Source organism: Vitis riparia, chromosome 16 (assembly GCF_004353265.1).
Source record: "Vitis riparia cultivar Riparia Gloire de Montpellier isolate 1030 chromosome 16, EGFV_Vit.rip_1.0, whole genome shotgun sequence".
NCBI lineage: Eukaryota > Viridiplantae > Streptophyta > Magnoliopsida > Vitales > Vitaceae > Vitis > Vitis riparia.
The window spans coordinates 4,168,615-4,195,554 of NC_048446.1; the positions used below are offsets into that span (position 1 = coordinate 4,168,615).

The window sequence follows — 26,940 nt, forward strand, 5'->3', positions numbered from 1 at the left end:
AAAAGGCTTCAGTCTTCATTGTTTCATGAGTTTAACCTTCCCAAACATTTCTTGAATATATTTGAGTCTTGGAAAAGTGTTTTTGAGTGTACCATTGTTCTAAAACTTGCATATCTTTAGTGCACCATTCAATCCTAGTTTTCTTGTATCATTTGAGCCTAAAGTTTTATACTAAGATTTTGTGAAATTATTTGTATATCTTTGAGAGGAAGAATCTAAGTGTGAGGTATCACTTAGGGATTCTCAAGTGTGGGGTATCACTTGAGAGGTTTTTCAAGAGTGAGGTATCTCTTAAGGATTGTAACGGGTGCTTGGAGCCAAAAGTCCAAGAGGGTGGATTGGAACCATAATCCAATTGTATTGCTTGAAAGCTTGGTTTGGAAGCCTTGAAATAGTGGAACCTCAAACTTGGGATTGAAGCTAGAGGAGAGTGGACATAGGTCGGGTTGCGCCGAACCACTATAAAAATCTTGTGTTTGCATTCTCACTTCCATATTCTCTTAATTTATATGCAATTGTTTTTATATGGTTTTATTATATATTTGCATATAATTATTTCTTACATTCACATAATTTAAATTTATAAAAAAAGACCATCACCTTATTCACCCCCCTCTAGGGTGATTACCATATGTTGGATTAGCCTAATTTTTCTAACATTAATGTCATAGGAATGATATTTCATCTATAATATTTATGATAAAATGATCTATTAGATCCCCCTTGAAAGTATCCCCTAAAGGTTCATTGAGGCATGATTAATTTCAACGAGAATGAAAACGGGAGGGCACCGTGTGATGATTGTCTATTTGTAAATCATCTTTAAAAGCTTCCACATCATCATTGATACATTAACATGAGAGTTATTGTTATGGACCGCTATAAATCCTACCCTTGTGACTTTTTCTCTTAATTCCACTGTGTCCCCTGTGGGTAGCCTCCAATAGATATAAACACATCTAAACATTAGTTAAATAATTCTTATTATAAGATTCAAAATTTTCTAATTAAGGTAGCATTTATAAACATCTTAATGGTTTTTGTTTTAAAAAAAAAAAATAATGGTAATTTCTAAATAAAAGATAGAAAGTTTTGAACAAAAAAGCAAGAACTTATTTTATATTCTTAAAAAGTAGTATTATAGTTTTAAATTTTGATAGCATAATTTTTTTAATACTTATATTTATTTAAACAATTTTAGTTAATTTTTTTTTAAGGTAAGTTTCTACTATTTATTTACATATACGGCAATAAGACAGATTCACAACGGGTCACCCCCATTTCGACCTCGCTTTGATCATATAAATAAATTCTCATCCATCTTGCCCAATCCTTTGTTTTTATTTTCTATTCTATTTCCATTTTTTCAAATCAAATGAATTATTTAACTTGGACCAAATTGCTTATTGGATGACAAAAGATTTACTATACTTGAAGCTATTTCTAGAGGAAACTTGAATGAGTCAACCCTTCAATAAGTTTCTAGGTGAAGCGTTACATAATAGTTCTCATTGCTTTGCCTCTGACCAAGTGAAGTCTTAAATTTGTTGCTTCTAGAAAAATTTGGATTATATTATTATATTTAAATATAAAATTATATCTAGCCAAATTTATAAATTTTTTTATCCTTATAAAAGACTTGATATTATTTTTATTTCCATTCCTAGCAAATTAAAGAAGATACAAATTTTGCTAGTGGATTATCATGTAAATTTATATTGGTTCTAGGTATTTATTAAAATATGATTTTTATTTAAAATTTAAATATAAATAAACTAAATGCATTCTCAAAATAATAATAATAAAAAATTAAAAATAGTATAAAAGTACCGAGAATTTTTTTGAGAAATATTTTTAAAAATAATTTAGAAAAACAGTTTTTGAGAATAATTTTAAACCGTTTTTTTTTTTATATTTTATAGAATAAAAATTTAAAATATTCTTAACCTATTTTTTATACTTTTAAATATATTTTTGAAAAAGATTTTATCCGTAACGCTTTATTTTTAATCATTCTCCGTACTTATACATGATAACTTTTCATTAAGAAAATACAAAAAGACAAAAATCAGGTTCTCAACATTTCAACTCTTGTAACATCAGATGAACAAAAAAGCTCACACTTCACCCTTCAAAATGCACCTAAATTTTCTTCCCTCCTCTCCCAGAATCCCCATCTCCTGCATCTTGATCCTGCCATGACGACTGCCACTGCTTGTCGTATAACGTCGCCTCATCCGCTAGCTTCCTCAGGCTGTCAAAATCTTGGGCTCGCCTAAAGAATATCACACCCATGACAGTCACCAACAGCCCTGCCTTGGAAATCAAGTTGCCTGTTTGGCCTACAACATCCAGCCCTGTTAAGGCATCCACAAGGTATGCCATGAAGAACCCCACCATTGCAGCACGCCCTGGAAGAAGAAGATGAGAGTCAGAAAATTTTCTGAAGAGAAAGGAAATGTGGGAGGAGGGATTGATGTGATGAAGTTTAACCATTAATCAGCTCAGCTTCTTGGAGGTGGGATCTCATCATCCATGCCCACCAAGGTATGATGGAGCTTCTGAAGAGCACTGGTTCTTGGTTTGTTGCTGATTCTGGATACATTTCAAGAAACTTTCGCCTCCTTGCTTCTATGAAAATACAAGGTTAAGAGGAGTCATACAAATATATCACCATGGGATATCATACAAGGCTTAGAGGAATCCCTCCATGGCCAAACAAAACCCCTCACATCGAGGACAAATTGTATACTGGGATCACAGCTCTTTTCTAACTGTATAGGTATTGTTCATCATGAACCCAATGAGCTCTTAGGGCTTTTTAAAACCTATACACTTCTACAAGATAAAAAGAAACTTATACATGGTATCCATTTCGAGCCCAATAGGTCCTCAGGGCTTTAAAATTGAAATGCATATAAGCCTACAAGGTTGAGGGAAACCTATATATATTACTCAGATTAGACCGAAAGAGATTGGCGCTGATCATACCTGCAACAATCACACCATCCCAATCCATCTTCCCGTCTCGAACAAACATGTTGAGATCCCATGTCCCGTTCTTCCATCGCTCATCACTGAATTTTGGAGCAGAAGGCTCAGTGTCGAAACCACTTCCTGCTTCATCATCATCCTTGGCATCCCTTGAAGTAGTAGTACTGCTACCAGCGTTGAAGTCAAACTTGGCTTCTTGTTCAGCTATGTTTAAACCCTTCGGGCCTTCTGTCTCAAGAGCCGCGACATGAGTCTCCTGCTTTGTTCCCATGGAGCGTGCCGGCCTGGCTTGAGGCTGCTGCTTCTTGGTGACATGATGTGGGCTGCAAGCTCTTTGCAATGAGGCCGTAATGGCAATGGAAGAAGCCATAGATTTTGTGTTCTAAAGCTGGTTTTTTCTTTGCTTGAAGTTGTTGAGATAGAGAAAGTATTGGGAAGCTGCCCATGCTTCAGAATAAATAAGCTTATCTTCTACTGTTTTTTTCCTGTCAGAAACGTCATGGGCAGCACATTTCATCTTTGTCGTTTCTTCGTTCACTGTTAGTACTCTAGATTTCTTAAGATTTATGCGAAAAAACAGTAGAGAAGTGACTGAAAAATTGGTAATTTTTGGACTAATTCAGGCTGTAACAGAGTGCAAGTGGCAAATATTTCTGAGTGATTTGAAGTTTAAGGTTGATATTCCAGAGAGCTATTAATTTGCCTTTGTTCTTAAAGTTACTTGTCTAGTAAGAAGAACCAAGCAACATCCCCGAACAATAATATTTCTTCTCATAGTGAATATGCTTAAAGAAATGCGACCAAATTTAACTTTCTTGCGCGAGAGTACACAGAGGTTAGGGCACTATGCACATGCTGAGTTCCTTTTTCGCCTCAAATTTTGACTTCAAATTACTATACATTAGAAAATGACAATAATATGAGCAGATACAATTTGGAATATATATTGCATTAAACTCTAGGGATAATACAATTATAGGGTTGGAATAATAGAAATATTATGTTGATTGCTCTTGGTTTCTCTAGAATAACTATTACTACTTTAGACTATTTTTGTATGGGTGATTGTACTTCAAGGACACATATATGGAATGAATTAGGCAATATAAAGGCTTAACTCGCTTAACTTGAATTGTTGCTTAGACTCTAGGAATTGATATAATATGTGTTGAGCTAAATATCAAGTTTAAATGATGAGGATCTAAGTTGCAAAGTTGGTTTTAGACATGGTGAAGAAGGGATTATATATTCTTAAAAGGAGCTTTAAGAGATTGAAAGATGATGAGAACCAAAGAAAAGGCGCAAATGGAGTAAGGTTAGCATGAAAGATGAGAGATGAAGATTATGGAGAGAAAGAAGGTTGGATGCCATAACTTTAAATTCAACATGGGAATTGGAGTTCAAAATTTGTAATAGCACACACCCCAACTTTAAGGTGAATTATGGAGAAGTTCCTATGATTTTGTTCAAGCAAGTCATATTTCATTTAGAAACTCAAGAAATCAGGAATCCAATGCTTTAAACAATTTGCAAATCAGAGTTGAGATGACAAAGTTATGACTAATTGAAGCAAGCAATAAAGATGCAGAAGACCAAGTCGAAAATTTTGACCATAGGAAATCCAACAACTTTTTGAGTTGAAAATTTTCAACTAGGCATATTGTTGTTAAGATGTTGCAACTTTCCATGTCAAAAAAAATTTCATGTCCTTTATCCAATTTGACATTAGCTAAAATCTTTCGAGATTTGAAAATTTTGATACTTCTCCAACCCAAAGTGGCCTCGAACGTTTGAAAATTATTGCTTTATTATTTTAAGTTATTTTTAGGTGGTTTTTGGGGAATAAGTGGGCAATAGGAACATGTCATGTGTTAGGTTTTGACTCTAGCTATAAAAACTCAATTTTTATGTTTTGAAAAAAACTTCTTAAAGAATTACTAAATTTTCTTGAGAAAAGAAGACAATATTAAAGATTATTGGTTTTTTTTCTAATTTATTAATTTAATTAATTATTTCCAATATCTATGAGTCAAGTATGGTTCTTTATCTTTCTTTTATGGTTTCCGTGAATGAAAACATACCTATAAGAGTTTAAAAAACTATCTTGAGGTGTGAAATATGAAAACCTAGGGTCTGAATCAAGGGGAAACAAAGGTGTAATGTGAACTAATAATGGATTAAATGAAAGACTAAAGTATTAATATTGAAATTAAAGTCCTCTCTAAGTTTAGTTAGAAATAGGGATGGTACAGTTACTCATTCCTTGATATTAGAGATTCTTGGTAATTATTGATTAATAATTATCCAAGGTTTTGTCATTGTTACCTACTCTAAGGTAAATTTATATAGAGTGGTAAAGGCATAAATTTTATACCTAAACCAAATTTCAAATCCATTCATTTATTTGGTATTTTAGTAATAGAATAAAACATTAAAGTTAGAATTTAGATGTAACATTGAGATATCAGACTTAGGTCGATTTCATTTAACATTATATTTGTAGGGAATATTGGATTACTCCATTCCTTATTCCAAGATCATATTGTTGGGATCGAGCCCCTAAAATCAAAACATGATGTAACAAAGTTATACTTAATTGTCCCCTTACTATCCTATTGGTGTATTGACATTGATTTGAGCAATCAACTCATATCTTTTACATTGTGCAAGTTTGCTACATCATATCTCTACTTTGAAGACCTCTATCCTAATAGTTACACTACTCACACCTAGGTATGAACTTCTACCAATTGGATTTCATAGTATCAACACGTTAGAGCTGAGAAAGGTTTCATGTGGAAGGACTTATGGATTGTGAATGCTCTTGTTTTATCTTAGTTGAAGTAGTGAAATATCACCTTTTGATATGTGCTTGCTTGGTTTTTTGGTCCATCTCTATCAATGTGTGCCTTTTTGGATTAGAATGATCACTTCTACTCTTTTGATTTTATTTTATGTAAGTGTCCTAATAAGGTTATTGATTTTTTGCAAGGAGATCCTTTCCATTGCCTTAGGTTTTGCTTTCCTTATTCATTTGCTTTTGGTGATGCTAAGAAAACTAATTATTCCTTCTCTAATTATGCATCTAACTAGAATAAGAGAACCGGACTTGTGTTTAACATAGAAGATGCTATGCTACTTACTATCTATAGAAAGATAAGGATCCTCTGAAAATGTCGTATAGGAGATATGTATCACTTGATAACCCTTGGACTTTGTAAAAGACAATAAAGGGGAGGTTAGACAACAACATAGAATAAAAAATGTAAAAAAAAAAAAAAAAAAGATAGATGAGAGGGGAACATTGTCTTACCTTTATAGCCCTCCTCCAAAAGTATAAGGCGAAGGTTGTCCTTACTTAATGACCCTCTTGACTTGTTGTAGCTAGGAGGCATCCTTATTCTTCTCATATTTTTTAAGAGTTAAGGATCTCTAAGACATCACACCCACCATTACCATTGAGGAAAATGTATTGAGTGTTAAGTCTCTTGACCTAATAGAAGATAAGAAACTTCTCTAAATCCACATGGTAGCTTGGAGTCATGTTCATGACCACGACTATCATGAGAAGACTCACAATATTAGGATTAAATTGATACAACAACACTCTCACAAAACTAAAGAAAAATACCTTAATAATGGTAGAAGCAGCAGCCATAATCCAACTTTCAAATGCTTTATTAGAATGTATCTCTTGACAGCATGTAAAGTCTAGATTCGATCCTCATGAAACAACCATAAAAACTTCATTGAGAAAAGGATTTGGAACTGTTGGTTTAACATAATAACATCTCTAGAGGGAGTCATAGCTGCTATCTTGAAGACAAAAAAGAAAGTTAGATAAAATGGAGAAAAGTTGCAAGGATAAAGGAATAAGGGTAGAAAAAGGCAAGAAAGCAAAATCACAAAGCAGAAAAAGAAAATCAATAGAGAAACACCTTTTATGTAGGTTGCGAAGTAATGACCGCTCCAAGAATCAAGGCAAACATCCTTATCATGGCTTGCTCACTAATCTCTTGGAAAAAGAATCCATTAGTCACATTGACTTTTGATTTTCCCATATGTTAAATCCTAAAAGTAAGGAAATAAGGGGAGAGAAGTGGTAGGAAAATAAATAAATAAAGTGTGGAAACAAAAGGCATAAGTGGCTAGCTATCAAGAGAGGGTAATCGGGGATGCCCATTGAGTGGTTAGTTGGTCTATATCCTTGGACCATCCATTCTTAACAAGAAAGACCTCTAACTCTTAGGAGTATTTAATGTGATGTGACATATATTAAATAAGATTGAATGATACTCTTATGGTTACAAAATGTGTAAGGCCACACCCTTATACCAATGGATCTCTAATCATTATCTAATATTGATGTCTGGACATTTAAGCACTGATCAACCATTGACATGGTAACCACTTCTAACTATTGTAATTCCTCCCTTTATATAGCTCTAAAGGCACCAACAATAAAGGTAGAAAAGAATTATTCCATCTCTCTCTTTGACTTCTACTTATTATAACCTTATTTTTTTCTTTGCACCATATGATTGTTGGAGATGTAGTGGTCATTTGGCACCTACTCACCCTTACCTCCACCTTGACTGCCTTTTGTTCATCCATTATAGTGGCAAGTTGACCTGGTATACATATTCCATGGATCATAAGTTTATTTGTTTCATCCATTTTTTCTTTTCAATTTTTTTTATGTAAAATATTTTGCAAAATAAAAAAAAATGACTAAAAATAAATAAATTTTTAGTTTGGAAAAAAAGAATTTAAAAAATACATGTAGAATACAACCGAAATAATACTAATATATAGTATTATTTAATATATTCAAATGCTTTTATATATTTAACAAAATAATGTGATATCTTTTACTTATAAGTTTTAAATATTTTGATCATAAATATTATTAACAAAGAAATAAGATTTACTTAATAAATTATAAACTCTAGAATGATTTTCAAATGATACCAAACATGTTAGAAATTTCATATATTTGTTTTCAAACATTGATATGCAATGTCTTTCGTTTTGTTGTTTAATCTTTTTATAAACCAAATAAGAGCACGGTCCAATATATTTCATCAAATATAATATCCCATGGCATCATCTCCATTGAATATAATATCAAGAATATCATATCACTTGTAAATAATATCCTAAGATATTCGTGGCTATGCATACCCTATGATCCGTATATCCTATCATATCAAGTTAGACAATTTCATATACCAAAGAAAACACCCAAAGATTGCAACACATTTACAAAAAGATAAATTAATAAAATTAATAAAATATTTAAATTATATATGGGTAATAAAACCATATATAAAAACAAAAAATAAATAAATATAATAAACATTTTTAAGTCATCTTTAACAAAACTTTTGTTTGTTGTTGAGCTATGTTCAAATCTTTTTGGCCTCATGTTTACAACAGGAGTCTCCTGCTTTGTTCCAAATTTCCAATGAAGCATGTAGGCTTGGCTTGAGGAAACAGTTTTCTTCTTCACATAGGGTTTCTTTTCTTTTCTGTTTTTTTGGGCCTCTTTCTTCTTTGTTCCTGTTAGTTGAAACAGTTAAGAAGCTCCTCATTGTCAAGTTCTGCTCAATCCCTCATTTTGCCAAGACTCCAAGACTTGTAAAGAAAAAAGAGCTCAGAAGAAATTAACTCGAAATCTCACAACACATTGTTGATAATATCTTTTTTTCATTGAAATGATGAATTACAAATGTTTGCAACACCCATCAATGTGTGGGGAAGAAGTTCATGATTGACAAAGAAAAATAATGGGACTTTGATGGAAGGTAATGACTGAAACCAATCTGCTTCTTCAGCTGTAACAAGGGAACATATACAAAGAAGATGAATAAGAACCAACCTAAGCTTCCCAACCCCTTAGCGTCGTGGCACGAGCAACTCGCTTCACTCCCAATGTGAAGGCTCCCATTCGAAGACCGCAGTTGTGTGATTGACACATTGCCTTAATGTTATGAAAGGCTTTGGTCATGTACTTCTGAAGCTCATAATTCACCTTCTCTTCTTCCCACATAAAACCTTGAATATTCTGCCAACATAAAACCATTAATCCTAAGATGTTACTACTACTTTCCCCATCAATTATCTGTGTTTCAAACGATATAATTTGTCGTAAAACCCGTGATATATAAGAAATATAGAGGGAATTACCTGAACCCACTCAAAATAGCTCACGGTCACACCTCCAGCATTAGCATAGATGTCAGGCAGGATTACGACTCCTTTCTTGGATAGAATCTGCAGAGATATCATCAATGCCAACTTCTTCTTCTATGGTATTTAAGTATGTACCATACACAAATACTATGTTACCTCATCAGCTTCTGGATCAGTAGGATGATTTGCTGCTTCTATTATGAACTTTGCCTTAACATCCGCAGCATTTTCTCTTCAGAGGGAAAAAACATAAATGAGTTTAGATGAAATCATCTGGATGAGTTAGGTTAAAGGAAGTAAAATCATGCCCTTTTCCACTTTTTACCATAAAAAGATTTGCGAGGTTTCTAACCAGAAAAACGATTGGATATTCACTTAATGACTAAATACAGCACAAGCACATTTCATGAAACTTCTCCCCACAATAAAAGGGTAACAGAACATGTGTAACATCTTTACCTAACTTTGGCAATTCATCGTATGGCAATTTGATACAATTGCAGCATTCTGATTCAATCTTTCAGATTCAACACGGTATCTCAAACTGAGTTGTGTCATGTTTCTTCATGGTATTGAGATGTATCTACTTCATTTTATGTGTATGTTCATTGTTTTTATGATCTTAATGTATGGAAAAGACAAGTTTCTCGATTCAAAAAAGGCACATGTCAAAAGAAACCCAAAACAAAAAAGGCACCAAGTAAAGAATGAAACTGAAAGGCAAGGAGCAAGTTTCTGAGGAAAACAAGGACTCAACTTGTTAAGAACTCCACCTAGAGCACATGGGATGAGAACATCACATTCATGTGTGAGCAGTTCATTCGGATCCATGTGATCTCCGCCACTGAAATTCGTTAGACAACCAGTCTCTTCTTTGTGCCTAAGCAAATCCACTATATCAAGCCCATTTTGGTTCTTAACAGCTCCAGTGATGTCACTCACCGCTATGATTTTACCACCTCTCTCACTGATGAGTCTTGCTACCCAAGATCCAACATTGCCAAAACCCTGAAAAGTTTTTATATTTTCCATTTAAATAACCGAACTTTCTAACTACGCATCAAGAACAGAAATAGAAAGGATTTAATCCAATATTTTACCTGAATAACAAATGTCAAACCCTTGATTGACTTCTCATGTTGCGCAAGTAAAGCTTCAGTTGCGAAAACAACACCTTGACCAGTTGCAGCCTCCCTACCGAGGGATCCACCAAGATCCTAAAAGCCCAAATGTAAATGAGGCCACAGAACAAGAAACAACAGTTACAAATTCGTTTCTCGACTTCAAAGGTTTACACAAATCTAAATCATAGATGCTCGGTTTTTTTTCGCAAATACTTACTATTGGCTTTCCAGTCACTACAGCCGGTGAGTGACCATGGAATTTTGAGTACTCGTCGAAAATCCATGCCATAGTCTGCTCATATTTATAAATATTTCAGTTCCATGAATGAGAGAATATTTCAAGAGTGTTACAGACAAAAGATAACCTGAGCATTAGTTCCCATGTCTGGTGCAGGTATATCGGTATGAGTTCCAATAAGATCATGAATCTTTTGAGTAAAGACACGAGTAAGACGTTCCAACTCGCTCATACTCAAGTCCCTTGGGGTGCACCCAATGCCACCCTTTGCACCACCATAGGGAATGTCAACTACAGCGGTCTTCCACGTCATCAATTGAGCCAGCGCATTTACCTCATCAGGATCCACCTTTGAAAACAAATGAAGAAACGTATCAGTAAAACTAAATGCAACCAGGTTTTTATTTGCAAGAAATCAAAGCAAACAAGTTTGAAGATAAAATAATTCCTTCTAACTCAGCACCAAAGTCCCCCAACAAAATAAATACAGAGCCATATATCCAGAAAATTACGGCGAACAACTTCTTGAAAGGAAAACAAAACAACTCATTGAATTTGATTATGCAAATTGAGAACACACAAATTAACATAACATCCAAAATAGAATTCATCATGCCACTCATCCCAAAAAGATTTTCGACTGTATAATAATTATCAGTTTTGTCACATATTTCGGTTGGACCATGTTTGCCAAAATCACTGAAAACAATTTCCAAGATTCCAAATAAAAAATAAAAAAATGCACACCCAACATTTCGATATAGAAATCTTGAACGTGAGATTTCGAGATAATCATCTCTGTACAAGATACAATAAGGGCATGTTTGGATCCATTATGAAATGATATTATTCCACTATGATTATTGCATTTGAACAACTCCCTTTCCATGGGACACCCAAAAACCACTTAGACAAAACCCAAATCAACCGGAAATTCCAAGAACCTAAAAGCAAACCCACTAAACTCCGTTTGCTTGCCGAGAAAATAGGGGGAAAAGACAAGAAAAAACAAACTACAATCCTACAATCCCGAATCTCATGTTCTGTGCTCCAAGAAATTACAAAGTTAAGTAAGCCCCACAACATACCTAGACCCTACTACCCTAACAAAAACAAAAAAATTCAAATCTCTCCTTTTCATTCCCAACTTTTCTCAGCAATCAAACAGGACAAAATCCGAAAACAAACAAAAGAATCAGTGAACAACAAACCTCAGGGTGATATCTGATCCCTCCCTTCATGGGCCCACGAGCATTATCATGCTGCACACGGAACCCCACATACGTCGCCAAACTTCCATCATCCTTCGGGATCGTGCACTCCACCTAACAACACGACCACCAAAAGATCAAAATTCTGGAAAAAATTCTCAGGAAACAAACACAACCCATGAACCCAAAAACAAGATTCTGGCTAAAGAAAATAAATAAATAAATAAATAATTCCCGGGAAGCAAACAGAACCCATGAACAAAAACCCCAGAATTCCAACCTTGATCTCTCTGAAAGAAATCAGAAGACTCTTCTCCAGCTTGGAGTCCAACCCAAGAATGCGGGAAGCATGGCGAAAATTGCGGTTAGTGGCTGCTAGAGCATTCATTGCCACAAAAACAAAACCCAGAATAGAAAACGATTGCTAGAAAAAGAAGCAGACCCAGAAAAAAAAAAAAAAGAAATGCAAGAAAATGAAAGAAAAAATTGGAGAATTGAAGAGTAGAAAGAGATTACAACAGAAATGTGAATGAACTGACTGATGGGTAGGTAGAATATTGATAGATAGAAGTAGAGAGCAAGAGGGAGGGACCGGAGGAGGGCAGTTAAGGCGCTCAAGATGGCGTGTTCAGGTTGTTACAAATTACAGTCCCCTCTGGATTATGCAGAGCTGACTACACGTGTCATTCCCGCTACCTAAAATTACTAAAACACCCTTTTCCTTCCCAAACTTATTTTCTAATTTTTCTTTTCTATTTTAAAAATTAGAAGCTAAAATGGAAAATAATCCTCACTTTAAAAAATACCTTCAATTTTTTTAATTATAAATATAAGATTAATTAATTATAAAAACAATTTATTTTTCTTTTTTAAAAAGTGTCTTAATATAAAAAAATAGAGGATATTTTAAGCCTCTATAAAATCTATCTTAATTTAATTTTAAATGGACAACAAACCTGTAGACCCCCATTCTGGGTGATTCTTGCAGCTGCCAAGCTTTCCACGTGGAGGAACCTTGGGAGGCCACGTGTTGACCCATGATTGGCTGCCAGTGAATCTCAGGAGTGGGCTGGAGGTGCAAATGAAAATGAGACACCTTGCATGGGAATCTGGAAGCCGTTATGGAGGAGCGTCTCTGGCAGCTGGAGGAGGGGGTGCTTTTTGGTGCAGGCTTTTTGGACGTGTTGCCGGGAAGATATTGGGAGGAGATGATAGGCTGTAGCGGAGGGAGTTTTGGAGGAGAAGACTTGAGAGGGGAAAGGTGAGAAAAAGCTTAGAGGAGGAGGGTGACTGGACCAGAGAGTGAAAGAGAAGCATAGCAGAAGAACAGAGGAGTCTGCTTGCTCATTTATGCTAGAAAGGAGCTCTCCCAGGTGCGGGCATGGTCGTTTTTAGTTCATATTTTCCTGTCACATTGTTTTTCAGGGTTTTTCTGTGTGTTTAACTCTCATTCACTATTTAGATGTGCTTACCCTGCTAATATCTGATTCTCTTGGGTTTCATTTGAAGTTATCACGTACATGGATTGTATGAATTGATTTAATTTTCTCCTTCATTCCACCAGTTTTGAGCCCATAGATTGACCTTGAGATGAGACTACATGAGTTCTCTATCTTTCATGATTATTATTTTCTTCTATTTTTCTTTCTTTCTTCTCTTTCACTATTTGTTGTTGCTCAAAGAGATGCTCTGTTTCTTCATAACTGTTTCATCAATACCTTGCATGAGGTGAGATTTATGGAAGGGCAAAGACGGGTAAGTTTGTGTTAAAGGAGGCTCATAGAGATGCCAATGAAAGAGCGGGACATGGGATGATGACTGGTTTTGTTAGGACATTGTTTTTAGAGAGAGAACCAGAATGAAAGCCTAAGGGAAGAGGGGAAGTAACAGAGCATTTTTTTTTTCAGAAGAGATAGCTTGAGAATAAGGAAAAGACAGAGGGGGCTTCCTTCAGCTAGAGGATGGGAGCCTGAGAGGTTTTTGTTGGAATTTTTTATGTGTGGACTTACATAATCAATTTAATAATGTCATAAATCAGTGTTATTTATTTTTGCATTGTGGTCCATAATGGGACTGGACACATATTGTTGCTTGATTTTTTATGGGCTCACCCTAATTCACTTGACTGGCCCATTAAGTCAAGTGGTGGTCCAAATAATGTGTGTGATATATATATGAATATATATATAAAAGAAAAGGAAGGGCTCTCTCTCTCTGGCTTGCTTCGTGCTCCTTCCTCCTTTGGCAGAGAGCACGCACTCTCGTTTTGGACTGAATCTGGGTGTAGAAGGGAAGAGGTCATTAACCTGTAATTCTCGCACTATCATGCACTGGAGGAGTTTCCTGAATACCAGAAAAGAGGAAGAAATGACCTTTCACGGAATTAACCAAGGTGAACGTTTCCGTTTTTGCCGTTGAATGCATGCTTAAATGTCAACATGTGATCCTATGCTGTTAAAATTTTCTTCAATTGGTATCAGAGCTAGCATGATTGACATTTGAGCTGCAATTTTGGATTAATTTTTTTTTATTTCCCATTTTCTGGTTGCGGAAGACAATTTTTGGGGTTTTTTTTTTTCGTTTGGTGTTAATTCTTGGTTTTCAAGCCCGATTGAGGTTGGAAACTTGTAGAGAATATTGTTTGGAGCAAAACCCATCATTTTATTTGATTTTTGGAGCTTGTTTGGTGGGATTTCGAGAATTAGGGCTTGCTTTGGTTCTTCTTATTATGCGTTTTTTGTGCAAATTTTGGGTTTGGATTGAAGAATTGATGTTTGAGGAAGGAAATCTAAGTATTTTTGTCGAAAAATGCGTGAAATTTTGGGCGAAAATTTGTTTTTTTCTTCTCCAAAATCAGGTCGTGCTCAGCGGGGGAGAAGATGAATAGTAGCATGCTGACGTCATCATGACGTCATTAAAAAAAAAAAACCAATTTTTTTTTTGTTTGTTGCCTTGATATTCTTGGATTGATTATGCATATGTTAGAATTATTATGAAATTGTTAAAATTGACTTTATTGGGACAATTATTATAATTATTGGTTTTATGGTATAATTTTTATTTTGTACCAATAATGTTGTCCAAGGTCAATTTTGTTAAATATTTCAATTTATTGTGGCAATTTATAACATTTGTGTGATTGCCTATCGCAATTCCAAGTGTGTCAAGTTGCGCAAATTGAATATTTTAGTTTATCATGACAATTGTGAACATTTGTGTGGTTGCCTATCGTGATCCTATATGTGTCAAATTGTCTTTGTTGAGATATTTTATCTCCCTCTTTTGATTGTTTTATTATTGTGATAACCAAGGTCCATACGGGTATTGTGATTGTCCTATCGATGATTATAATATTTGGTAGGATGCTTGGATTGGTGAAGGAAATTAATTTTATATTATGAACTGTACTAATTTTCTTTGCCCTTTCGGTAATAAAATTAGTGCATCTTGGTTGTGATATTTAATTGGTTGTCCTTACTGTCGTGGAATTTTCAAAATTCCAAGCTGTTGTTAAATTGAGAAATTCTGGAAACTAGCAAATGCATGATTTTGTAGTAACATGCATATTGCTTAATTTTGCTATTTTTCAGCTATTAGCAATCCTGGTATTACTCTGCAGTTGTTTGCCATCATTCCTCCTTACCAAAATTTTTTGTGGGGTGAAGAGCCTTAAGGACTGCGGCATATATTTTGAATCAAGTGCCCAGTAAGTCTGTGCCTAAGACACCTTATGAGCTATGTTCAGGAAAGAAACCTAGCCTTCACCATTTCCGTGTTTGGGGATGTAAGGCTGAGGTTAGGCCCTATAACCCATAGTCAAAGAAACTTGATCCTAAAACCATTAGTGGTTTCTTTGTTGGTTATTGCATTGGATCAAGGGGTTCCAGATTTTATTGTCCATCTCATACCACCAGGATCATTGAGTTAGACAGGGTTGTATATTTTGAAGATGTGAGCTCTGTTGATGAAAGATCTAGTGGTATCTGAAGTTTGATAGTATTATCACCCAAAATGGTTTTAAATAGAATACAGTTGACAGATGCATATATTTGAGGGTCAGTGGGAGTAGTTACATATTTCTTGTTTTATATGTTGATGATATACTACTCGCATCAAATGATCCTAACTTGTTGATTGAGACAAAGCACATGTTGTCAACCCATTTTGACATGAAGGATCTTGGTGAGGCTTCTTATGTCTTGGGCATAAAGATTCTTCGTGATAGGGCTAATGGAGTGCTTAAATTGTCTCAAAGAGCTTATATTGAAAAGATATTGAAGAGGTTCAATATGCACAACTGTAAATCTACTAAAGCGCCAATTGTGAAGGGTGATAAATTTTCAAAGGCTCAATGTCCTCAAAATGATGATGAGAGAGAGGAAATGAAGACCATTCCTTATTCATCTGTGGTGGGCAGCCTTATGTATGCTCAAGTATGTACACGCCCTGATATTGCTTTTATTGTGGGCATGTTGGGAAGGTACTTGAGCAATCATGGGAGTCAACATTGGAAAGCAGCTAAGAAGGTCCTTAGGTATTTGCAAGGAACTAAGGACTTAATGTTGACATATCAGCACACCAGCTTACTTGATGTAGTTGGGTTTTGTGATGCTGATTTTGCTGGTTGCATAGATGATAAGAAATCCACTACGGGCTATATTTTTATGATGGCAGGAGGAGCTGTATCTTGGAAAAGTGTCAAGCAGACACTTACAGCATCCTCAACTATGGAGGCAGAGTATGTGGCATGTTATGAGGCTTGTTGTCATGCTATGTGGATGCGGAATTTTATTTCAGCTTTGGGAGTTGTTGACTCCATTTCTAGACCGCTGAAATTATTTTGTGATAATTCCGCAGCAGTTGCTTTCTCCAAGAACACTAGGAGTATTTCTCGCTCCAAACATATTGATGTAAAGTTCTATTTTGTTAAGGAGAAAGTGGCAGAGTCTCTTGTTGATATTGAACACATGTCCACAAAAAGTATGTTGGCGGATCCATTAACAAAAGGCTTACCCATAATTGCGTTTCAGGAACATGTATCTCAAATGGGGTTGTTGGAAGCCTAGGTTGTATTAAGTTAGTGGGAGCCATTTTTTTGGTATTATAATATTATGGTATTGTTGGAAGGATTGCTACTATTGTATATTTCCCTGTGAATCAAGCAATGAAGCATGTATGATTGCTTTTGATTATTTATTTTGATGAGATTCTATGGGACATTGATTTATGATTATGTGTATGTTGTAATGTTTGATTATGTAGTCCAAGTGGGAGATTGTTGGAATTTTTTATGTGTGGACTTACATAATCAATTTAATAATGTCATAAATCAGTGTTATTTATTTTTGCATTGTGGTCCATAATGGGACTGGACACATATTGTTGCTTGATTTTTTATGGGCTCACCCTAATTCACTTGACTGGCCCATTAAGTCAAGTGTTGGTCCAAATAATGTGTGTGATATATATATATGAATATATATAAAAAAGAAAACGAAGGGCTCTCTCTCTCTGGCTTGCTTCCTGCTCCTTCCTCCTTTGGCAGAGAGCACGCACTCTCGTTTTGGATTGAATCTGGGTGTAGAAGGGAAGAGCTCATTAACCCGTAATTCTCGCACCATTATGCACTGGAGGAGATTCCTGAATACCAGAAAAAGGAAGAAATGGCCTTTCACGGAATTAACCAAGGTGAACGTTTCCGTTTTTGCCGTTGAATGCATGCTTAAATGTCAACATGTGATCCTATGCTGTTAAAATTTTCTTCAGTTTGGAGGTGAGATTCTGGAGGAGTCGTTGGAGCAGCTCTTGCGGTCACTGACCTCCGTCGCGGGAGACGGTGATGGTCAGGCCGTCGGAAGCACGTAGGACTAGTTGACGTGGCTGAGATCTGCGATGACGAACCAGGATGCGTGTACCGAGGGTTTCGACGACGTGAGTGGATTCTTGAAGGATCGGTCTGACACATTGAAGCTGGGGGAGAGTTCACTATTTCTAGTGCTGATGACATCCTCAAAGCCAATGTTTTAACAACCGGACCGAACCGCCAGTCCAACCGGTTCAACCGTCGACAGGTCGTATTTCCGGTCCGGTCCACCCTATTAAACCGTTTAGCTATTGGACCGGTTACAAACCATCTGAACCAGCGGTCGAACCGGTGAACCAATAGAACCGGACGGTTCTAAACGAACTGAACAATCCATATTGGCCCATCATTTTGCAAGCCCATTGTATAAAAAATTAAAAGCTGTAGGCCAAAAACCATACTGAGCCATGTATTAGCATGACAAAGCCTACACCCAAACCATTTAGCATCCTTTGCACCCTTATTTCTCTCATAAACCGGATTGCAAACTAATATGATAATATCAATGAAAAAAATTTAACAAATGCAATAAGAGGATTTGAAGTTGGGACCTCAGGTTTTGTAGGTAGACTAGGACACCACTCGGCTACCCGCCAAACAAAACAATATATATTGGATTTTTAATTTTTTTTATAATATTAAATAAAAATAATATAATATTTTAAAAAATTATAAAATTAGTTAAATTTTTCATTTTTAATATATTCACATTTAAATATTGTATACATTTTATTTAATATGATTTAATTTGATAATATCAAATATATAAAATAATATTATTGATTTTTAATTTATTCATATATATTTTAAAATTTTTATAATTATTTTTAATTTTAATAATATATAAATTACATATTTATGACGTCATCGGTTCGACCACCAGTTCGATCGATGAATCGTGAACCGGTAACTTTTCCGGTTCAATGACGGTCCGGTTCTGAAAACATTGCTCAAAGCTATCTTAATCACTGTTTCTAGTGTCGATGACATCCTCAAAGCTATCTGAATCCTTGAATTTTGCATACCTCAAGGGAGAAGTTAATTTGACTGCCCTTGAAAGACTAATGGCAAGATGTCCTAATCTCAAGAGTTCGAGGTTGAACCGTGCGGTGCCCCTTGATGCACTCCAAAGAATTCTTGCGCATGCACCTCAACTTGTGGACTTAGACACTGGTTCTTATGTTCATGATCCAGATGCTGAGACGACCATCAAACTTATAAGTACCTTCCAGAAGTGTAAATCAATGAGGAGCATGTCAGGTTTTCTGGAAGTTGCTCCTCTATGCCCGCCAGCTATTTACCCCATTTGCTCAAATCTGACCTCCTTGAACCTAAGTTATGCTCCGGGGATGCATGGAGATGAGCTGATAAAGCTAATCCACCACTACAAGAAACTTCGGCGACTGTGGATATTAGATTGCAATGATGGACACAAAGAAAGAAACTTGATCACCATCTTGGCAAATTACTGAGGGACTTGGAAGATTTATGGTTGGGTCCCTGGGGATACTTGCTTTTGGGGGAATGTTTGGACTGTGAACGCCTGGATTTGATACATAAGAAGCTGGTGCAGGATCTAAAATGGTTGAGTCCCTGGATTTCACTGTAAGTCTTGGAAATGGCCAGTGTACCCAAAATAGAACCAATGAGAATCAGGCTCAGTTTTTGGTTGAAGCGCCAATAGCAGTTCTTCCTTGGTGTCCTATTCGTGGACTTTTCACTCATGAGCCTTATCAGGTATGGGGATTGCCATCTCATGGAAATGGTCCTACCTTCAGCCATCAATTAAATCTTCTTCCTCCTCCCTGCAATGCTCCTGCCCAAGGCCTCCTTGGCATGTTGCACTATGGCAATTGGGGTACCTTTTCTCCAACAAGTGAGAATTCTAGTAGGGCCAATTCGACTGTTCCCTCCATGATGGGACTATCTTGGGTTGCTTCTGGCAGAGCACCAAGTCTGCAATCAGTCACTCAGCCAGTTGTTCTCGACCATGGATCTGGTGCTTTTGGCCCTTTGCTCTCTCTGATTGGTTCATCTGTGACGTATACAACATCACCACCTGCTCAGCCTGCTGACTTTTACATGTTTCCTCCTTCAGGCTCAGGCTTGTTGGGCCAGATTCCTAGGCAAGCAGTTCCAAGTCCAATCATCCATAACCGCATATTGGGACTTGACAGAAGAATGCCGTTTCATATGAACTATATATGCTGTTTCTTAAGGAGTTCCAAGCCTTCTGGCTTCTTCACCACCTTCTACTTCTCAAGAGGTGATCTCAAGTGGTGACAATGTCCAAGATTTGAAACCTATAGTGAGTGGTATATCACAGACCTTACGTCCTGTGGTTCCTGCTGCAACAAATGAAGAGGACCACCTAAGAGATGCTCTCAAGTTTGCTAGTGCTTGTGGTGCATTGACTGTCAATGGAGGGAAATGTGCAAACAAGCAGCCGTAGATCACCAACTTCAGAGTAGAGTACCATTTGCACCTCAGGTCCACGTGCATGGCTACCTTTATCATGGCCACGTGACATTCTCGGTTTTCTTCTTATTTGATTTTGAAAATGTTTTCTCAAATCTCATTTTGCAAATATCTTTCTCTAAATCTGATTTTCAAATAATCCCAATTTTCATATCTTTCATCCTTAGAATTTTTAAGATCATCCTTAGAATTTTTAGGATCATCCAAGAGTCTCATTTTCAATAAAATTTGGCTGTCATTTTCTTTTCGGCGAGTCACTTTTGGAAGTTTTCATGATTTTAAAATGTTTTAAAATAAACATGAATTTAAATTCCGTAATTCCAATTAATGGAATTTACGAAATTAATTCATACAAAAGTAAACGGGCTTTGGTGGAGGCCCGACATATATGATTTTATGATTGATTGATTGATTTAATTGTTATGCGTGATTGATTTGTTCTGCTTTGTGATACGTATATATTCATCCTATATTGATTTACTAACCCCCCTCTTGATAGCGCATATTGGTTCGTCACCCAGGTATGTATTTTCTCACATCATGGTCACTCCTTATGCTTGTTTTAATTCTCATACGTGCATGATCGATTTGGGTATTCATTGACTTTCTCATTGGTTGTCATGTCAGCTTCATTTTATTAGTAGAGACCCGACTTTAGAGACTTAGAGGGGTGTTACAGTCTTTACCGTACCTTCTTGATAAGTAACCTGATCCCTAAATCTGATCCGGTTTTTCACAGACCACCTTTTCCAAAACAAGGAGTCACACTTAGGGTTTTTCTTTCTTATTTTGTTTACCCTTTTAAAAATAAAACAAAAATAAGTGGCGACTCCAAGTCATTTTCTTAACAAATAAAAATCATTTTTCAAATTAAATAAAAATCGAACTCGCCATCGAGTGGAAAACACATGAGCCGGAAATGTGGGGTCCACAAAACCCTTATTTTTTTTTTATAAAATAATTTTCTATGAAATAAATGTGAATTTATTAGAGGGTATTTCATGCCCAGAAAAATTTATTTTAAAATTGAATTTTTTTTCATTTAAAAATTATTTTATTCAATTTAATCAATTTTTTTACTTTAACAAAGATAGAAAAAAAAAGGTTATTTAAGGAAATAAAAAATTGGGACTTCTTTTGTAATTGTTTTTTAAAACGGTTTTGAAAAATAGTATTTAATAACAGTTTTTGAAAACTGTTTTTTTTTTTATGTTTTGTAGAACAAAAGTCTATTTTAAGAGTTTAAAAATGTTTTTAATATTTTTAAAATATGTTTAAAAATAGTTTTTTGTTAACCAAACTTTTATAAACTTTATGAGGAAATAATTATTTCAAAAATAATTTTGGATGCATAAAACAAAATAAATATAAGTATTAAAATAATGATTATATTCTTACCTTGATCCATGTAAAAACATTTTTGAAGTGAGATTGAGTCACCTTATTAATTGTATTGTCAAGCTCTTTAACTCATTACTTTCATATAGTGGATGAGTAATTTCTATGGTGTATGTTGTTAAAAATAAAACAACGAACATAAGAATGAGAGTGTGACTTGAGACCTTAATTTATAAAAAGTTGCACATCTGTCTTCCCTTCAAAGACTATGTGAGAATTATACTCATTATTTATAACCATTATATACAAATTAATGGGTATGGTGAGTTATGAATTTGAATGCATCTACATAATTGCATAGGTTATACTTTTTCATTTTCCTCCATTACTCGTAAACATAATGTATAAATTAAATTTTATAATGATGAAGTTACAAAAGTTGTAACACCACATTCATATAAATTAAATTTTCTAACTCCCTATTTATAATTTGAGTCTTCTATACATAAGACTCTTGGATGCCCAATCAATTGATTCACCTACTATCAATTGATACCCTTAAATAATATTTACACAAATATAATTATATATGACCACATATTATAGAAAAAAAAAAGCTAACATTTTTATGTCAACAACTTTATTTTTAATCATTATATATATTTTGTATAATTATTTTTAAAAATTGTTATAAAAAAATAAGTGAAAACAACTAAAAATAACTAAAAGATATTATATGAAAACACTTTTAAAAAATAGAAAAGAGAAAACAATTTTTTGATGTTAAATGTATTTTCTAATTTTTTTTTTCTAGAAAATAAAAAACTGTTATTGGCCACAGTTGAAAAACAACCCTTGATGTTTCATTGTTTCCTTTTTTTTTTTTTTTTTTAATATTGAAAATAGTGACTAAATTTTGATCCTTTTTCCATTTAAAAACTAATTTTTTTAATTACTATATATTTTTATTTAAATATTCCAATTGGACCTTTGGAGACATGATGGGTAGTCATCATATTTCCTATATTTTTATTATTTAATTTTTATGATTATCTTTACTTCATTTATTAAAATGCTATCACCTACCTTACATAACTACCAACTAAACATATAAAAGATCATTGGTCATGATCCAATTACTGCAACTGAGATTCCAGTAAGTTAGATTTTTTTATTATTGAGATTGGTGAATTCTTATAGATCTATCTTCAAAAAAATTGAACACAATAATTTTTAATCATTGGACTCGAGCAAGAATTAAAAGAAGAAAATGTATGACTATATAATTTTTTATTTAAATATTAATAAATATTATGGAATTTTATATCTTATTTTTAATAGAAAATAAAATATTTTAAAAAAAATCTTCCTAAAGTTCTATACCAAATTTAGAAGAAAAGAGTAATGCATGCACGACAACGGCAAAAATATGATTTGGGGGAAACAGTAGGGGTAGTTTGGTCAATAAGGTGTAGTCAACGAAACGTAGTCAACAAACGCTCCTATTTTTAGTGGCATTACATTGGCTCCACGTAGATGGGAAGATCAGGACCGTTAACAATTGGGGGAGTGTTCTCCTAAGCTCGGGACTATTATAACGACAGAGAGCAGATATCCAACGGTGAAAAACGAAGCGATGTCCTCACATCCACGTCTTTGGTCAGCCGATTTATTAATATAGCCAATTATTTTCTTACACGTCAGCAATCAAAGTTGTGAGATTCTGTATTTGATAAGGCTAGCTCTAGCTCTTTCGAAGTGACGCGACGATGCGAGTGACGAGTTGTGGGTCAAAATGGCCCATTTATTAAAAAAAAAAATATAACATCTCACCGCTTTTTCAAATTTATGTTAAAATTTCCTCTTAAAAATATTTTTTATTTCATCATTTTAGTCAAAAACCTCAATTGACAATTGAGATTTATTTTTAAACTAAAGCGTTAATTAACAATTGAGGTTTTATTTTTGAACTAAACCTGCAATTGCTGACTGACACTTTAGTTAATTTTTTTTTAAAATTTAAAATTTAATTAAAAATTATTAAATTATAATTTATGATTAAAATTTAAAAAATATACTTAAATAATAAATTATTTATATTTAAACTTAAGAATTTAGTATTACTTCAACAAACATAAATTGATAAATAGAACATATTTTAAATGAATATTTTATTTATTAATAAATTAATAATCTTAAAATAATAAACTTATATAACATATAAATAATATATAAAATTGTATAATTTATTAATTTAAGATATTTAATTTATTGTTTTTTAAGATATTAATGTATTTGTATTATGAGGAATTTATCTTTATCGAAATAATGGTATACTTTTAAGCCGTAGTTGTTAATTGAGATTTCAATTATAATTTTTTTTTTTACTTTTAAATTTAATTAAAAACTATTAAATTACAATTTATTATTGAAATTAAAAATATATACTTTTATAATAAATTATTTATATTTAAATTTAAGAATCTAGTATTACTTCAACAAACATAAATTGATCAATAGAAGATATTATAAATTAATATTTTATTTATTAATAAATTAATAATCTTAAAATAATAAACTTATATATCATTCATCTTTGATTCTAGTTTGCTTACTCGTTAGAAAGTTGTTGTTTGTTTAAAAATAGGAAGAAAGAAAAGAATAATTTTTTGATGAAATTTACTAGCACTAATATTTACCCTTTTTTTCTTTTGGCTATTTCCTCCAACATTCAAACATTTATTTTAGTTGGTGGTAAAGCAAACCTCGGGTGATATGGACTCATCCTTCTACGAAGGATCTATCCCTTTTATCTTATAAAAGGGATAATGTTGGGAAGCATTTATATGTTAGTTTCTCACAAGCCCATATATGAAGAGATCCAATGAGCAAGAAGTGATGAATGACAATTTTTTTTTCTTACTCTTCTTACTGTGTCTAGAGCCCATCATGTTTCCAAATTTTCGTTGCCATCTCAGTCCAATTGCCAAACTGATTCGATACATATGGAAAAACACGACCAATCAAATCACATCGGGTCTATATATAGATTTTAATGTGTCAAAATAAATATGATTAATATTTTAATTGTTAAATATTATTCATGTATTGTGTTGACTTGTCATAAAATTAAATAATGTTATCTTTAAAAAAAAACAAGATATTAAGTAAATTAGCAATTGAAAATATGAAAATAAAATAAATAACAGTATATTTTATAAAGTTGATTTAAAAGTGAAGTATTTAAATATGATATATTTATAAAAATGACTCCACTACACCTTCAAATTTTAATTATTATATTCATTTATTCATTTAAATATCCAAATATATAAATATTTTATAAATTTAGTAATGATATTATCTAATTCACAAAAGTTAAAAACTTAACATTAAGCCCTTGAAAAATCCAAAAGCGAGTTTAGGATAGTAAAAGATATTACAATTATATAGTTATTTTTATTTTTTAATAAGTAATAATAAGTCTTTGATATAGATGACATAAATTATATTATAAGTAGTGTTAATTTAATAATAATTGACCTGTAAGACCAAAAACCCTCAAACAAAACTTTTCTTTTGCTACTTGACGACTCAACTGTAGCTTCAAGCTATCGGGCACTGTAATGAGCACCTTCAAGCTAAAAACCAATTAAGACCTAAAAACATTTTATTACCAACCAAAAAAGGAAAAAAAAAAAAAAAGTGAACTGATTCATCAGAGAAATCAAGGTTGGACCATTTAAGTGCGTTGTAGATCCAGATCCAGAACCAGATACTACAAAATCGAGCCCTGTTTTTCCATGCAGGTTACCCTATATGATGCTTAAGCTAACAAGGCCGAAGCTGAAACCAGCCCTCAAGACATTAATCATCACAATATACAATTGTAGGCCCTATGTGAGACACCAAGCTCAAATGTATGTCTTGAGTTAGGATGTGTTGGAAAGCAACTTTAAGGAAGAATATGAAATTCATTCTCCTAAAGTCCCAATAGAAAATGGACAAAAAAACATACTAGAATAAATGCTAGATATTAGAATCACGGATTTGTCCTTTTTCCCCAGAAAATTTCATTTTCCCTAGAAACTTCAACAAACGTCTGCATCTTAAAGGGCTTCAATCTTTCGATGATAATAAACCATTTATGCTAAAATAGTCGTGAAGGATGTAAACAAAAAAGAAAACCAAAAGCAATGGGGAAAAAAATTCTGAAAACCGAGATTCTGAGATGGGAAAAAAAAAAGGAAAGTGCCAAAAACTTTACATAAAACAAGCCAAAAAGAAGATGGGGACCAACCTCAACCTTGATGCTTTGTAGCTCCAACAATCTCTCTCTAACAGTGGCCCACTAGAGGGGCTAGGGTTTTGAAGAAAAAAATTACACAGAGAATAGAGCATGAGATGGGAAGCAGGGAAAGTAAACAAAAATAGTATAAAAAATTGGGTTTTATGCTTATGTGGATTGATGGGAACTATTTTGAACATTAGTTTTGGAAGAAGCCCACTTTTAATATTAATTTTTTGAAGAAGTCCATGACAATTGATAGTCTTGCGTCAAGATTCACCGTAGGTCTTGTCCAATGTGCATCACATACACTAGTGCATTCACCATGGGAAACCTATGACTTACTAGATTGCTTGAATCCATGGACCAACTATAGACAACTTATCTACTTACAAGGAACCTATGACTTGTATCTTCTGTGTAACTTTTAATGCACCTAGGTCATGTACAATGTAAGAGACATGAGTTGAATGCTCAAATCAATAACAATACACCAAAGGGATATCAAGGGGATAGTTAAGTCTAACTTTGTTACATCATGTCTTGCTTTTAAGAGCTAAATCCTAACAATTACATCATGTCTTGATTTTAAGAACTCAATTCGTACAATATACTATCTCAACCCCATGATATTATGATACCTTTATTGAGAATATCTATTACTATATGCTTAAACTACCAATCACTCAATCCATAGGAAATATATGATTATATTAGGATCTCACTCATAAGGTCAAAGTCGCTAATGACAAAACTAGTGCAACATTCTCTTAAAGTTAAGAACTCATGTAACACAGTAGTTTGGAGAAGTCATGTCAACTTGATAGTCATTCAATCATGACACTCCGTAGAACTTGTACAATGTAACCATACACACTAGTACATATACCATGAGAAAACCCATCTCGATGACCAAGACTAGTGACTACCATTTTGGAGGTAGTGAATTATGGCTTTTGGATTGTTAAAGTTTATGAATATCATCTTGTAAAGAACCCATGAGTTGAATCTTCCACACAACTCCTGATGTATTCAAGTCATATATAATATAAATGATATAGACCTAAATGCTCAAACAAGTAAATAATCAAATAGATAATGCAAATAAGATAGAAAAATTAATGCCATATAAAATAATGAATCAAGTTTGCTACATCATATCTCTACTTTGAAGAGCTTTATCCTAATAGATACACTATTCACACCTAGGT

The 26,940-nt window shown here is 33.8% G+C and overlaps 2 protein-coding genes across 2 annotated transcripts; both read right to left on the reverse strand.

Moving 5' to 3' along the window:
* Positions 1 to 2,142: 2,142 nt before the first annotated feature.
* On the reverse strand, positions 2,143 to 3,364 carry LOC117933157 (light-harvesting complex-like protein 3 isotype 1, chloroplastic). Its single transcript, XM_034854551.1, has 3 exons — positions 2,992 to 3,364; positions 2,494 to 2,631; positions 2,143 to 2,411 (listed from the first exon to the last, which is right to left on the reverse strand). Exons 1-3 carry the CDS (start codon positions 3,362 to 3,364, stop codon positions 2,143 to 2,145), a joined length of 780 nt encoding a protein of 259 aa, XP_034710442.1.
* Positions 3,365 to 8,683: 5,319 nt separating this feature from the next.
* Positions 8,684 to 12,367, reverse strand: LOC117934301 (glutamate dehydrogenase-like). Its single transcript, XM_034855984.1, has 9 exons — positions 12,043 to 12,367; positions 11,763 to 11,876; positions 10,679 to 10,900; positions 10,531 to 10,605; positions 10,290 to 10,406; positions 9,947 to 10,197; positions 9,346 to 9,421; positions 9,184 to 9,270; positions 8,684 to 9,061 (listed from the first exon to the last, which is right to left on the reverse strand). Exons 1-9 carry the CDS (start codon positions 12,148 to 12,150, stop codon positions 8,876 to 8,878), a joined length of 1,236 nt encoding a protein of 411 aa, XP_034711875.1. The 5' UTR covers positions 12,151 to 12,367; the 3' UTR covers positions 8,684 to 8,875.
* Positions 12,368 to 26,940: the final 14,573 nt, after the last annotated feature.